This window comes from Triturus cristatus, chromosome 7, assembly GCF_964204655.1.
Source record: "Triturus cristatus chromosome 7, aTriCri1.1, whole genome shotgun sequence".
NCBI classification, from domain to species: domain Eukaryota; kingdom Metazoa; phylum Chordata; class Amphibia; order Caudata; family Salamandridae; genus Triturus; species Triturus cristatus.
In genome coordinates this window covers 1,141,450,568-1,141,466,737 of record NC_140590.1, presented here as the reverse complement: position 1 = coordinate 1,141,466,737, position 16,170 = coordinate 1,141,450,568, and the positions used below count along the sequence as shown (strand labels likewise).

General features: G+C 46.1%; 1 protein-coding gene across 2 annotated transcripts in view; it reads right to left on the bottom strand.

The window, feature by feature from the left end:
* Positions 1 to 16,170, bottom strand: part of NSD1 (nuclear receptor binding SET domain protein 1) — a 1,235,760-nt gene that overhangs the window by 189,033 nt on the left and 1,030,557 nt on the right. For both annotated transcript variants that reach the window (XM_085618316.1, XM_085618317.1), the window contains exon 15: positions 12,333 to 12,489. In XM_085618316.1, the coding sequence (XP_085474442.1) occupies positions 12,333 to 12,489 (157 nt within the window). The remainder of the gene's footprint in view (positions 1 to 12,332; positions 12,490 to 16,170) is intronic.

The window sequence follows — 16,170 nt, the reverse complement described above, 5'->3', positions numbered from 1 at the left end:
TGAGAAAATATATTTTAAATCTAATTGTTGGTTCTAAAATAAAACAAGCATATATTTTTTTTTATATATAAACCATTGGCTTAGAGTTCAGTTATTGAGTGTGTGAAACCATTTGCTGACTGAGTGTGTACAACAAATGCTTTACACTGTCCTCTGATACTGCCTTACTGCTCGCCCAAGCTACCACTTTAGAGAGTAAGGTTATATCTAACTTTAACCTCTGCCAAACCTCTGGGGACTGTGGACTCTGTACACCCTGTACCTATTAAGGAACAGTATATACAGAGCCACTTTCTCACAGACGACTCAAGCCATGTTGACTCCGGGAAGGGAGGAAGCATTAACTGAGGCAAGGAAGGGATGGCAGTTTGCAAAACAAACCCCTGCACGTCTGGGTTAACAAATAAGCAAACTGGATCATATGCAGCAGGACGGCGGCCGTGCAAGACAGAACAAGCCACCGGATCACCGGAAGCTGGCCGAGCCCAGGAGCCCAAAAGGGCGTTATAAAGAGAAGCTTCAAAGGGCAGAAGCGGCTCCACATTCCCCGACCCATGGTGAAGGACATCAAACAGAGGGTCCACAGGCAAAGGGACCGAAGGGGTTTGCATGTTTAGAACACGAGTGGCTAAGGAGACTACTCTAAGAAACGCCGCACCGGCCTCGGTGGCCCTCCGAGGAGGGGACAGCAACTCATCTGTAGGTGAGGGCTGTAAACTAAGTCGTTCAAGATACTGAGGCTGCGACCAATGCCCAAAGGAAGGGAGCCCCACTGACGAATGGGGGTCCTGATGGGGCTCCTGAGGAGGCGGGGATCCTGCGGGGTCCACAAATTCTTAAGGGAGGGGAGGGGGGGGAGGCACGGGCAAGGATAGATCCGGCTTCGCCGGACGTGAAGGCAACGCCAAACTCTCTCCAGAAGCTTCCGGAGAAGAGTCAACAACCCGGCATCGATGCGGCACCAAAACGACTTTGGTTGGCGCTGACCCTGCCCCGTCCGGACCCGACCCGGCTCCGTCGGCCGCCGAGTCGGCCCTATTGGGCGCCGAGTTAAAGTCCACCACGACAAGCTCTGCTTCCAGAGAAGGGGATGGCGCAGGAGCCGGGGAGGCTAGCCTCCGGCCCCGCACCGGCGCTGCCTCAGCCTCAACCACAATAGGCTCCGACTCCGAAGTAAGAAGCGGAGTCGGAGAGGCGAGTTTACGGCGCCGGAACCGGGTCGACCCCGGCTCGAAGGCTGAGGTGTGCTCGAAGCAAGGCTTTGAGCACCAGCAAAAACCTGCGGCGCCACAGGGAGCCCCACGGGACTATGCGGCGCGGCAGGGGTGCTATGGGTCTTAGAGGGGGACCCAGTCAAGCCGCAAAATGATGACACCATATCTTCTTTGTCCCTGGGCTTATTTGTCACCGGGGGCGAACCCACCGGCGAGTCTGTCGGGGACCGCGTAAGTAGCTAAGTAGCGGAGGCCCCAGGGACAGGAGAGGACCCAAGGGAGGCCTGAAGAGCCGTGGCATAGGCCTCCATTTGGGTCCGAGTCACCGCTGCGCCCGGATAGGGGAGGGATGACTCCCGGGGGCGCACGTCTGGAGGGCTCCGGGAACTGGTGCCCCCGACAACAGACGGAAGTGAAGTCTAGGACCACGGCGACATGCGCCGCGACTTACCCACAAGGGGCGAACGACGTCTCCGGGCCCCAGTGGGTGAACGCCGCCGCAATCGGAAACCAGAGGGGCCTGCCGGTGATGAGAAGGCTGGAGGACGAGATGACTCCAACCGGGACAGGCGAGCTGAAAGAAGCTTCAGCCGGCGCTCCCGCCGGAACTTCGGCTTGAGGTGTTGGCAGGCGTCGCAATCCGTTGAGTCGTGGTGTTCGCCCAAACACCACATACAGATAAGATGTGGGTCCGTCGCAGACATTTGCTGCGAACAGGAGGTACACATTTTAAAGGCCGAAGGCATCGCACACTGTTCCAGACGCGAAGCGTCAAAAGGGGCTTGAAAACAGGCCAGAGGAACTGCTTACTCCGGATCCGCGTTGCACGCGGAAAAGAAGGTAACGGACGTCAGCGCGCCAGGAGGGACTTGTATGACCTCGCTGACATCACGAACGTGGACAACGTCAGGGCAGGGTCATGTGGCGCCGTCCCCCGGCGCACTGAGGTGCTGCTGCAAAGAATTTTCCAGATCCAGTCTGACGCCTGGGGATATTCTAAGTTAAGCAATCTGCGGCTAGATGTCTCCATCAGATACAGTGGTACATATATTTTTCAGGATAGTTAGAAAGTAGATTATTTTTACCATTTCAAGAGGAGAGACACTGTTTGGTCACCAATAATCTATACAAGCCAATTACTGGAAATGTTACTTAATAATGAAAAACAGGATTGGATGGCCACCCATGGTTCAAAGTACTCTGCGAAAGCAGATTTATCACAATGAAGGCAACAAGAATGGGTAGGTTCAGCAAACTGAATTCCACCAAGATCAGAAGACTGGCAAGGGGGTCAGACCGAGGTCGGGAGCATATCTAGCAAGCTATCACATGGATATTATGTAATGATTTGACTGATTAGTTTAGTAACATGGCAGTAAATGAAGCATTCATTAATACTGTTTTCTGGTCAACATGAGTCCTCACGAACTTGTGGCGCAATCTAAGAATCATAAGATGGAAAGGAAAATTCTACTTACCAGTTTGCATCTGTTCTTGGGATGTAGAGTTGTAGAGTCATATGCTTGTGCATAGAACACCATCTAGTGTCGAGTCGGGATGTTTGCACTTTGTTTTTCTTCGAAGAAGTCTTACTAGTCACGAGGTAGGTGACTCCTTTAGGTGATAGTGCGCATGGACATCGACTCCATTGTTAGATCGTTTTCCCACAGAGGGTGATAATGGAGCCAGTAAGAGTAGTTAGAAGGAGATGTCCATGAATGTAGTATCTCAGTAAGATGTAACTGCAACAGGTAACTGTACCAGGGGAGGCAGGTGGGCGCATATGACTACAGCTCTACATGCCAAGAACAGATGCATACTGGTAAGTAGCATTTTCCGTTCGAGGCATATGAGCTGTAGATCATATGCTTGTGCATAGACTATACAGCAGTAATCTACGAAAGCGGTGGATAACCTGTAGCTGTTGCAGTAGTCTGAAAAAGTGTACGTAAAACTGCCTGGTCTACTCTAGCTTTTTGTGCTGCTAACATATCCACTGAATAGTGTTTTGTGAATGTGCGAGGGGTAGACCATGTTGCAGCTTTGCATATGTCGTCTATGGATATATTCCCTAGGAATGCCATAGAAGCCCCCAGTTTACGTGTAGTGTGTGCTCTAGGGGGAACTTGTAATGTTCGTTTAGCCTTTGCATAGCATATCTGAATACATTTAACAATCCACCTTGCAATACTTGATTTTGATATGGCATTACCCTTGTGTGGTGGAGCAAAAGCTACAAAAAGTTGATTGGTGTTACGGAAAGGTTTTGTCTATTCAATGTAATACAGTGGTGCTCGCTTGACATCTATTATTAGGCAATTTATTGAGCACACAAATACTCTTAGGTGTCTCGGCGCTATGGACAGCTGAGTTGAGAAGAGAAGGGGAAAGGAAGATTTATTGATTGAATAGCCAAGTTTTTAATTGTTTACGGAAGGATAACAAGGTGGGAATGGTTTTACTATGTAAAGGGAGTGTGTTCAAGAGTTTGGCGGTGGCGACAGTGAATCTTCTGTCACCCCAGGAGGCTTTTTTGGTTCTGGGGAAAGTTAGCAAATGATCTGCTGCGGAGCGTAGGGTTCTAGTTGGTCTGTAGAGGCATATGTTTTTTTGGAGAAATTCAGGACCTGTGTCATGCATTTCTTTGTAGGTGATGCATAGGGCCTTGAATTTTGTTCTGCTTTTGATGGGCAGCCAGTGTAACTGTCGAATTACCCTAGAGATAGGTTTAAACTTAGGAGTGCCTGAGAGAATTCTAGCTTCTGCGTTTTGAACCATCTGCAATTTATGTAGGACTTTTTCCTGGGCATTAATAAGTAGGCTGTTACAGTAATCCATTTTTGACATGACGAGTGTACTGATGAGAGTTTTGCCTGCATTAGAAGGAAGGTAGGGCAGAAGTTTTTTTTATCATCCTCATAGTAAAAAAAGATGATGAGACGACCGAATTTACATAATGGATAAAAAAGTTTGTCATCAAACAGGACTCCCAAGTTTCTGACCTTAGTAATAGGGAGCGGAGGAGGACCCAACTCTTCAGGCCACCAGGAAGGGGACCAGCTGGGGGAGAGGTTTCCGAGTTCAGATTTAAACAATTGTTTGCCATCCAGGTACTGAAAGCAAACATTCCCTCTCTGAAATTATCCGAAATTAACTTGCTGTTATCATGGATCTCCAACACAATCGAAGTATCGTCAGCATAGGACGTAAGCCGCAGATTGTGTGACTTGATAATTCTAGCCAGGTCCGATACGTATAGGTTGAACAGGGTCGGGCTTAGCGAGGATCCCTGAGGAACCCCGCACGGCAGAGAGAAAGAAGGGGAGTTGAAGTTACCGAACTTTACACGTTGAGTGCGGTTGGACAGGAAGGATGTCAATAGGGCCTTTGCTTTGTCTCTGATGCCTATAGCGGAGACACGGTCAATTAAGATCGAGTAGTTGACCGTGTCAAATGCTGCTGAAAGATCCAGCAGCACCAATACCGCGGCGCCTCCCTTATCAAGAGTCATCCTGATTTCGTCGGCTGTCTTAATGAGTGCGGCTTCTGTCCCGTGGCCTTTCCTAAATCCAAATTGGGTGTCGTCCAAGAAATTGTTGTTCTCAATATAGCTGGCTAGCTGGATATTCATCACTTTTTCGCTGATCTTTGCGGGGAGGGGAAGGCCTGCAATTGGTCTGTAGTTCTTGGTATCTGTGGGATTGAGGTTGTGTTTTTTGAGCAGAGGTTTAACAATGGTTTCTTTCCAGATGGAAGGGTATATTCCTGTTGAGAACATTGAATTACAGATGTTGGCCAATTTGGGACCTATGATCTCCGGTATAAGTTTTATTATGCTAGGAGGGCAGGGGTCATTGGGGGAAGCAGATTTGGAGGTGGATATGCGGTCAATGATGTATTCTGTAGTGATCTGACTAAATTCTGAGAACGGGGGGGTTATAGTTAGTGGTGTGTGATGCTGATGAAAGGTCAGTGGAAAATGAATCTACGTTAGTTGTGATTGTTTGTTTATAGAGGAAAGAGCTGAGAAATTGGAGTAAATGTGAGTGACTTTTTCCTGAAAGAGTATAGCGAGAGAATCACAGAAGGTTTGTGAAGGGGTTATAGAAGAACTGGTCTCTGGTCCTGAGAGCTTAGTAACGACTTTGAATAGTTGTTTCACAGAATCTTGAGATGTTTCAATTTGATTCAGATAGAATTTACTTTTTACTGTGATGAAAAGATTTTTATATTTAGACAATACTTCCTTATAGCATGTCTTCATGGTACTATTGTAATTTCGGCGCCAATGGCGTTCTGAGTTTCTATATTTCTGCTTTTCTAGTCTTAATGCCTCCGAGAACCAAGGGGCGGATGGCATCTTTCTGTTTTTAGAGGCATTTTTTATCGGTACCAAGGTGTCAAAGGCTGTGTGGAGCCATTGTGTGTAGTGGATGACTGCCTGATCAGGGTTATCCGTTAAGTTTTGATGGGTGGATAACAAGTGCTATTTTATATCTGCCACTGAATCTGTTTGAGGGAAGAAAACCGGTAACTCATCAGATTGATTAATGTGAAAGGCAGAAATGACTTTAGGAAGGAATTTAGGGTTGGTCCAAAGAACTCTTTGTTTTGGTGCATCTGCAAAAAAGATTCTTCTATGGTTAATGCCTGGATCTCACTGACTCTTCTGAGTGATGTGATAGCAACTAGAAACGCTACTTTCCATGTAAGAAATTGAAGTTCACATCTGTGCAATAGTTCAAAGGGTGGACCCATCAGTCTGGTGAGAACAATATTGAGATTCCACACTGGGGCAGGTGGACGTCTTGGTGGAATAACTTTTGAGTCCCTCCATAAATGCTTTGATGACAGGTACTTGAAAGAGACAGATGCTGTCGATTTTGGAGGTATGCAGCCATTGCAGCAAGATGTAAACAGACAGATGTGTATGCTTAATTGGAACGTTGTAGATGTAACAAATAGCATATAATTATGGCTCTCGGTTTTATGGTATTTTTTTTTAACATTTCCGTCTGTATTTATTCATATTTATTTCTCCGCCATTTTCTCTGTATTTATCCATATTTATTTTGCATATTAATGAAGTTGTAAAACTGAACATTTCCATATTTAACTGATAGACGCGCTCTCATACTTTGAGGTCTGTCGTGTTTTAGCTCTTTAAGCTGCAAAATATTACATAACAATACATCCACTGGTAAATACTAGCATTGTACCACAAATGTACATTGACACATGTCATTATTTAAAAAAGTTCACCCTGTTTTTTAATTACCCATGCTGTCCATCTTCTCATCTGTTCTGCTATTGTTCATGACAGACAGTGCAGAGAGATACTATTTTTCCCCTTTTACAGATAAATGCAGACAGAAAACACATTGTTTTCGGTCTGTATTTATCTGTAAAAATCCGTAAAAATGGAAAACAGGGAGCCTTACATATAATGTATTGTACCAAAGCATCAAGCGGGTTGATTTGTTACAGTAAATGACAAACCGCTTCAACTTGGCTGCATAGCAGGCTTTTGTGGTAGGACGCCTAGATCCTTGATGATATTCATACAGTTTGGCGGTAGATTTAAACTCTAGGACTTCAGGTGCTAGATCGCTAGATTGAGTTGACTGGGATCTGGGTGTCTTATCGCGCCATGGCTTTGGGTGAGAAGACTGAGTGAAAGACGTAGTTTTTGATGAGGAACTACTGAGAGTTCCAATAGGGTTGTGAACCATGGTTGACGTGCCCATGTGGGAGCAACTAGGTTTAGCATCAGGACGTTTGTTTCCGTTTCCGAACCACTAATAGAATGAGTGGGAGAGGCGGAAAAGTGTAAGCAAATATCCCTGACCAATTCATCCATAGTGCATTGCCTTTGGACAATGGGTGTGGATACCTGGAAGCGAAGTTTGGGCATTTTGCTTTTAGATGCATAGCGAACAGGTCTATGTTTGGAAAGCAACACATTTGGAAGAATGGGAGGACGACTTGAGGATTTAGTTCCCATTCGTGGATCTGTTGTGTCTGGTGACTTAACAGATCTGCTATCTGATTGTCCACTCCTGGGAGGTGTTCTGCTAGGAGAGAGATTTTGTGATGAATGGCCCATCTCCAGATTTCCTGTGCTAGCTGGGGCAGTTGGAGGGAGTGCCCCCCCCCCCCGTTTTTGAATGTAGTACATGGCTGTCATGTTGTCTCTACGAATTAGTACGGTTTTGCGTACTAACTGAACTTGAAATGCTTTCAGAGCTAGAAAAATCGCTAGGAGCGCTAGGTGATTGATGTGAAGCCGTTTCTGTTGGGGGCTCCACATGCCTTGAATTGTGTGGTTTTTGAGATGTGCTCCCCAACCTGTTAGTGATGAGTCTGTTGTCAGTACTATCTGTGGAACCGGGTCGCTGAAGGCCCGTCTTTTTAACAGGGTTTGTGTGTTCCACCACTGCAAAGAGCGATGGGTGCAGCAGTCAACCAACACTAGATCTGATAACTGACTCCGAGCCTGGTTCCACTGATGTGCTAAGCATTTCTGCAGGGGACGCATCTGAAGTCTTGCGTAGGGAACTATGATGATGCAAGACGCTATCATTCCTAAAAATTGCATGAACACTCGAGCTGGTAAGGAGTGTTGAGGCTGAAACTGAGACAGTGTGTTCTGAAAAGTCCTGAGTCAGGCTGGAGTTGGATATGCTACAGCTTTGGGTGTCTCTATGGTAGCTCCAAGATAGTCTTGACACAGAGGGTTGGAGATGTGATTTGGCCTGGTTTATTGTGAACCCTAGTTGGTGAAGGAGTTGCACAGGCTTCGCTGTGTGTCGCAGGCAACTGTTGTGTGAACTGGCCTTTATAAGCCAGTTGTCTAAGTAGAGGAAGACGTGAACATGTCTCCTCAGGTGGGCTGCGACTACTGGCAAGCATTTTGTGAAACCCTGGGAGCAGTTGTCACTCCGAAGGGTAGGACCTGGAATCGATAATGTTGGCCTGCTACCCCAAAACGGAGTTATTTGCAGTGGGTAGGGTGTATTTGTATATGGAAATAAGCGTCCTTTAGATCCAGAGCGGATAGAAAGTCATCGTGCTGAAGGAGAGGAAGCACTTGTTGAAGTATCACCATGTGAAAATGGTCTGATTGAATGTAGAGATTGAGCTCTCGGAGGTCCAATATGGGCCTGAGAGAGCCGTTCTTTTTGGGAATTAAAAAGTAGAGGGAGTACCCTCCTGTTGACTGGTTCTATTGCACCTTTTTGCAATAATGAAAGAACTTCTTGCTTTAGAAGCGTTCTTGTGACATGAGGTGTGACCGTTGAGGAATATTGGGTGGACTGCTTCTAAGTTCAAGGCAATAACCAGATTAGATAATTTGTAGAACCCATTTGTCGGATGTAATCGTATTCCAAATGGGTAGAAATTGTGAGACGTTCCCCGACAGGAGTGGAATGATTGGGGTATGGGAAATAAGTCATTGTTTGTTGTTGTTGGCAGGGGAGGTGCGTATTGAATGACCTCTGCCTCTTCCCCTACCATTATTTCTTCTATATCCTCCTCGAAAATAACCTCTTGAAGAGGTCGACTGATTGTTGCCCTTGTAAGAGGAGGAGGCATTGTCTATAGAGATGTTTGAGCCGCCCCTGTAGAATGAGCGACAAAAGGAACCTCTGTTGGAAGATGCTTGTAAGGACCCCATGGACTTAGCAACCTCTGTGTCTTTTTTCATCTTTTCTAAAGATGCGTCAACAGCTGGGCCAAAGAGATGTTGCATATCAAAAGGTTGATTAAGGATAGAGGCTTGCACCTCAGGTTTAAACTCAGATATCCTTAACCAAGCATGCATATGGAGAAGTACACTAGTGTTGACAGCCCGAGCCGCATTATGCTCATCAGGAAGGAACTCAATGAGCTTCTGGAGTTCATAATTATGAGCTCTATCATAACTTGCCAGCAATGCCTGGGCAATGCGCAGACTATTAGCCGCTTGTGATGCTATCCGTTTACGGGAAGCATCCAAAATTTAGGAGTCTTTATCAGGAGGCGGGGCATCCCCTGTGGTTTAGGAGTTACCTCTTTTACGAGCATTAGAAATGACCAAAGAGTCTAAAGGTAACAGGCCTTTGATGTTGACTGGGTCATTATGTGCAGCCCTGTATTTCTTCTCTACCCTGGGAGTGATGAGTCTAGCTTTGACAGGGTCCTGAAAGATATCCTCAGTATGTTTAAGCAGAGCCTTTTGAAGATAGGGAATGCACACCCACTAGCAGTGGGTATTAAAGAGGGGGGAGGGAAGCATGAGAGAGAATAGAGAGCATGCGAGAATGATAGGATGTGTGATGAAGTTGCGTCGGATGTGGGGACGGATATGTGGTTGAGATGTGGTAAAGGGAGAAGTGGGTGGAATAACAGCTGCGTAAGGAGGGGGTTTGATTGTGTGATTCTGTGGAAGAGAGGGGAACATGGTAGCAGATGAAAATAAGAAAGACAGATTGCGAAGATGTGAAGTTTAGTTTAGGATTCAGGTGCATGTCAGAGGCATTTTCCGTTTGTGTTAAGGGAGTGAGTTGGAATCGGGCAGTGTCAATGGTTTTAGCGATAATACACGGAATGAATTTTGAAGGGGCGATTTTAAAAAACGTGTAAGACGATGTCTAGAAGGGACTTAAGGTGCAATTATTCTGTTATGCTTTTGTTTTTGCTGTTCAGATTATGCAATGTTGGATAAAATAACAACGCTTGTTTCATTGTTATTTTTAGTTACCCCTGACGAAGGGCGTGATGTGCCCGAAATGCATTGGGTTATTAAAATACTGCTTCGGATGAACTTTTTGCGTCTGTACTTGTTCTTGTAATAAGGTCTGGATGGACCAACTCGAACATGAGAAAACATTGAAAATTGGCATGTTTACCTTACGTGTGAATCTTAAATGCGAAATCAGAGGAAAATATAGGATGAATGGAAGGAAAATCAGGAATAAAATTGTGTATAAAGGAAGAATTGTGCAAATTGCATTACGCTGTGCGGTTGGAATTGGGGCGGAGATCCGTCCCTAAAATACAGCTAAGCAGAGCCTTTAGCATCGGTAGGGTTTGGGTAGCCCTTTAAGATGAACGAAGGGTCTCCAATATGAAATCCTCCTCTAGACTCTCCTTATGGAGCTCTACCCCATAGTATTCTGCATCCCTATTAATGAGCTCAATGAACCCAATATCATCATCTGGAGGGGAAGGTCTAGATGGATACAAATCAGGTTCATTATCAGGTTGACGGACATTATAATGATTCCATGGATCAGGATCCTGTGGGACATCTTGTGGTGCATAGGCATCTAAATCATCATCATCTCCTGTATCTTGTGGGTCAGGTGATGGTGGTGTAGGGGAATTAGCAGGTGAAAAAAGAGGGTCTTCAGAAATGTAAAGAGAAGAAGAGTCAATAGCCACATTTTCTTTTTTAAAGGAATGTGGTAGTCCTCTTATATGCCCATTTTCCTCTTTTCTGAAAGTTTAGCATGAATGTGTCCAGTTTTTGGGTGGATTGCGATTTCTTTCTGTTTCGGATACGGTGGATTTTCGGTCAGAGACTCTTAAGTCGCTGCACTGTCCTTAGACGTCGGTTCGGCGTCGAAAGTTTAGTCTCCGCAGTTTCTGCCTCGGAAGATTTCAGGTCAGGACCGGCATGTGGATGGGTAGAGCCAGAGCCTGAAGGCTGTTGTCTCTGCTTCGGCACTGAGCCTGAAGGCGGGGTGCTCGAAACTTTTTCTCTGTGCCAACCTTAGCCCAAAGGCAGAGGAGGGACCGGAGCCTTTTTCTTGTAAAGGAGATGATAGGGGAACGAAGGCTCTTAACTCACGGTCTGTGTGCCGGGGGAGGTCTTTGGCATCGGAGTCAGCGTCGGATACGTAAACGTGCTCCTGCTCCATCTCAGCTTCCTGCGCTTGCGCTTCGTCATGATCTGACTCTTCTGTGCGGAGGTCTGGCGGCAGGCCGCTTTGCTGGTACATTTCCTGACGTCCAGCCCGACGATCACGGAGGGTTTTCTTCGAACGAAACGACTGGCACGTGTCGCTGTCTTTCTCGTCGTGTTCCAGGGCTAGGCAAAGGTTGCACACTTCGTGAAAGTCGGTGCGCAGAAACTTAGAGCGGCACCCTGGACATAACTTGAATGGGGTCCGTTCCATCAGCTGCGACGATCCTGCGCGGGTACGTCCAACGGCCTTCCACGAATGTTCCGATCGAAGATTTGAGAGCAAATCAATACGCGGAGAGAGGGAAACGCGATCGATAAACAATACCATTGAGGGTAATGGATTGCGTGTCGAAGGGGGCCCGAAGGAACGGTGCCTAACCGGAGCGCAACAATTAACATCCGAACCCGATGGCGGATAAAAACAATCTAACAATGGAGTCGATGTTCATGCGCACTATCACCTAAGGGAGGAGTCACCTACCTCGTGACTGGAAAGACTTCTTTGAAGAAAAACAAAGTGCAATCATCTGGAGCCAACACTAGATGGCGATCTATGCACAAGCATATGATCTACAGCTCATATGCCTCTAACACATTATTTCTGAAATGTGACCTAGGATCCCTACACATACGCAGATATTATATTGTTAGCAAATGTTAATTAAGATACTATAATGAACAGCTACTGGAGCAACTAAAATGCCTTGCAACTACAAAATAGCCCACCTTTGATACTATGCAAGGTCTCAAAATGCCCATTAAGTTGAAAAGAGTGATGACACCACCCTTTTCAGGGTTCAGATTGAAAGCAATTTAGCTGCTGCTGGATTAAGCTTTATGCTGATAGACAAGACCCATTAGCATTTGTAACAGTAATAAAATCCAGAATCTAATAAAGTAAATAGAAGAGAGTCACCATGACAGCCTTCTACTACTGATACATGGTACAATGAGGGCCGCAGCCGGGATATGCTGTGTTTAGAGATGTAAAGGTAAACGTCAGGGAGAAGTGGAGACTTAGAAGCTCCTTACGTTATCTTAGCCAGCAGCAAGAAACTTCATTATTGGTGTATTATACAAGTAAGCATTACAGAGGCAAGTTTCGCTTGTAGGTAAATTATGATTTGCATTGAACAACACTACAGATATGCACAGCTTCTACCTACCTGTAGCGACCCACTTTCACCCAAACCACCTCTTTATAATGTGGCTTTTTACCAGCCCTGCAATCATTGCAGAACCAGTTTCCCTCTGGTATGTCGATGTTTAGACACTCGCGATGAAAGGCAGCAGGGCAAGAATCGCAGCATATGAGACTGCCTCCTGAAGAAAAAAATAATAATGACAAAGCTATTAAACAAATTCAGCTCTCCACAGCCATTAATTTCTGTAGTAAGTACAAAAAGAAGCCATCCACCTTCAACTCCAAAAGTAACCTATATTCTCGACAGGTTCAACTACCTATGGTGAAACATCAACCTTGAATTAATTTAAACAAATTAATAGATATGCTAAGTTCTGGAAATTAAATCACCTCAAAGCACATCTGGCTTTGAGGAATGGCATGCTGCAGAACTTTCACCCACTAGTATAACCAGTCAGAAACCGCACGTCTTCTTAAGAATTAACATAGATCAGCAGGCATGAATACATTGAGAACCAAGCAGGAATCAGAGGTGACTGAGGAGAGAATCGTCCAGTGTTAGCAGAGGGAAGCGTTAAAAAAAGTGACACACAAAGAACAAGCAGAGGTGAATATCTTCAAAATCATCAAGGCTTAGTGCCAGCAGAATCTTCCATGTTGAAGTTAGTCACAGTATCAATTCCTACATTTGTAGCCGTGCAACCCCTTACAAATAGGGCCAACCTTCTCTTGGGTGGTAACTAAAAAGATGCTTTGTCAGTTACAACTGCTTAGTAGCCACACTGAGGAACAGTAGGTGAACTGAGCACATTTATTTAAAGTTTGTACTTCAAATATTGTACGAAGCGGGCTCTGTATACACTATACCAAAGTGAGGTATATTGTGCACAGAGTCCAGGGGATCCCCAGAGGTATAGCAGAGGCTAAATTAGATAATCACTAACAGCTCTCTTTGTGGTAGTGTGGTTGAGCAGTTAGGCTTATCAGGAGGGTATGTTAAGCATTTATTGATATACTCAATCAAAACTGATGGCCCACACTCTGAGACAGAATCCAGACCAATTAGGTAAGAATAAAAAAATATATACTTATGTTTTTGGAATAAGTTTAGATTACACTGCCTACTCGGGGGGATATGCCTAGATATCACACCGTGGATCCTACAATACAAAGGAAAGTAAGACACTTTTTGTTTAAAGAACAGTTACTTTTCTTTCATACAAAACACAGTTCAACACAGAACATTTTAGGAACAAAAACTTGTAAAATTGTTTCCTATGGAAAAAGAGTGTTAATGGTTTACAGGTAAGTAAACCACCTGTAAGTATGGCTTTTGGGTTTTAGGACCAAGGTTCCCCATAGTTCACTTAGGCACTCAAATTGCACAACCAGCGGCACTGGGCGGCCGGGTGCAGAGACCCAGTGGCTTTTGAGGTCAGATTTGACCTTACCGGGCCACTTGGCTTTCCCGTCCATACTCCAGCCTAAAGTCGGGATCAGAACTGGAGGGAGCCAGTTACCGGGGGCAGCAAAAAGCAAGTTCAGCTAGTAAAGGCGGCAGGCCTTTATAGCTTCCGCTTCGTGGACACAGCCCATCCTGGGAGAGGAGGCATGACACCTCTGCCCAGGATGAGCTTTGTTTCTGGACCCGGAGAGCGGAGACCCTCTACCCAGGGGTCCAGAAACCTGTCTGGTGGTGGCAAATGGCAGGTAGTCATTGAAAAACCACACCAGGGCTGGTCGTTTTTCTGGGGGCCTCTCTAAGATGCCCTCGGAGTGCTTGTTACATTAAATCCCACAGTGGCATCATTGTGGGTTTAATGTGTTGAGAAGTTTCTACCAAACTTACCAGGTGTAGGAAAGTTGGATCTGCTTTCATGGTTATCCCCACTTTTTGCTGGTGTCATTCTGTTTTTTGACTAGTTTGACTGGGATTCTGCTAATCAGGAACCCAGTCTCTGTGCTTCCTCCCTAAATTGGACCATGGCGAGTACTTAGGTACCCCCAGATTGGCTACTGGTGTACCCTTGTAATTCCCTAGTATATGGTATTAAGGTACCAAAGGACTAGGTACACCAGGGGTCCCCCATGCGCTGAGGCATGTATTATATTCACCCATCAGAGACCACTCAAATTAGGATTACAGTCCTGCCATTGCAGCCTGTGTAAGATGGTGCTAGCACCACTTACGACAGATATAAGTTTCTTATATCGGAGGTCACTACACTTTAAACCTATAAGTCACCCCAAAGGCAGACCTTTCAATCCTGAATGCAGGGTGCTTGATTACAAGTGTGAGAATGCCCCTGCATGAGCAGGACACCCCTACAATCCCAGAGTCTATTTTCCAGGCGTTGTAAGTGCGTCAGCCATTACCATACATAAAGTGCCCATGCATCATTACACAATGGCTAACTATAAGCTGGCTGTAACGAACCCTGGCATGTTTGGTATCAAACATTTTGGAATCATATCCCAACACCGTAAACGGTGTTGAAGGTATGATTCCATGCACTGTGGGGCTCCTTCTGGAAGCCCCACATGCTTACGGTACGAGTCTTCCAGAGTCTGACAGAAAGCTAGGACTGCTGCTGACCCCAGACACTATTCTGCCCTCCTGCTGCTGAGCCAAGCTAAAGTAGGGGAAGGTAGGCCAATAGGTTTCCTGTCACAGGGAGGTGTGACCACCTACCAGACAGGACTTGGTGAATTAGGCTGGGGTGGGGGCGCTTGCCAGCGTCACTAGACTGCTGTGAAGGGCACATTTGGTGCCCTCCTTGCATACTCCAGTTGGCTCCCGCTCTGGCGCAAAACTGGACAAACGACACAGGAGTATCCTCCCCACTGCCCAGCCCCTCCTCTGGGAGGCACTCCTAAATTTTCCCAACCCTTTCCTTAGGGTACTTAAGGGCTTACCTGTGGGTGGCTCTTTCGATTCATCGTGGGACAAGATTTAGTTCCGAAACCACTTCATCTTCAACCGTCTAGGCACTTTGGCCTTTGGGAACCAAGACTGCATCTGGAAGACTCCTGCTGCTCCTGGTCTCGTAGTCTTGTGCCTATGCTCCCTACAGGTTCTTCTCCAGGCCTGTGGGCACCAAAAAAACCCCAAAGGAATCTCCCTTGGAGTAACGGAGTCCCTCCCCTGCGTCTGCAGGCACCGCAATGGAGTCTGCTGTTCCTGAGCTCCCAAGGACTCCGAAATGTTTAGCAACACAGGTAGTGGTTCTCCAATGCCCCCAAGGCCTGCACGGTCTGCTCAGCAAGTTTGAAGTCAGTATCCCTCGTCAGAACCGCTAGTGCAGGATGCTCCATTTAAATAATTGTGCACCATTTACTAAGGCAGACTCCTACACCAGGTTTCAGTAAAGCCTTTACGGAGACAGAGTGCCAGGTGACCTTTGTTGTTATTCAGCTCACAGGGGCATGCAAGCAGGGCAGTGACATGGTCAAAGTGAGGGGGTCCAAGGGGACCCCCTTCAACTCCAAGGACCTAGGTACCCAGGGTACCACTTACTAGAGACTTGCAGGGCAGAAGTGGCAATTGTGGGTATGTTCTAGGGAAGAAGCACTGGCCAGAATCACAACCAGGTAAAAGTGGGGGATAAACATGTAGAAAAACAGACACTTTCTCAAAGTCTGTGGATAATTCCACTGAGGGAAGTTGGCAACCTAAGACTGCAGCTGCCCTTCTCAATACTGCAGAATAATAAGAACTCTCTTTTGTTTCCATACCAGGTGGAGAAACTAATCTGAAACTGGAGAGGACTCGAGTACACTAGCCTCCCCCAGTTCAGTCAGCCAATTTTCCTCCAATGGAGGCTGGACAGTATTGCTCAAAGGGTTTCGACACCCTATAT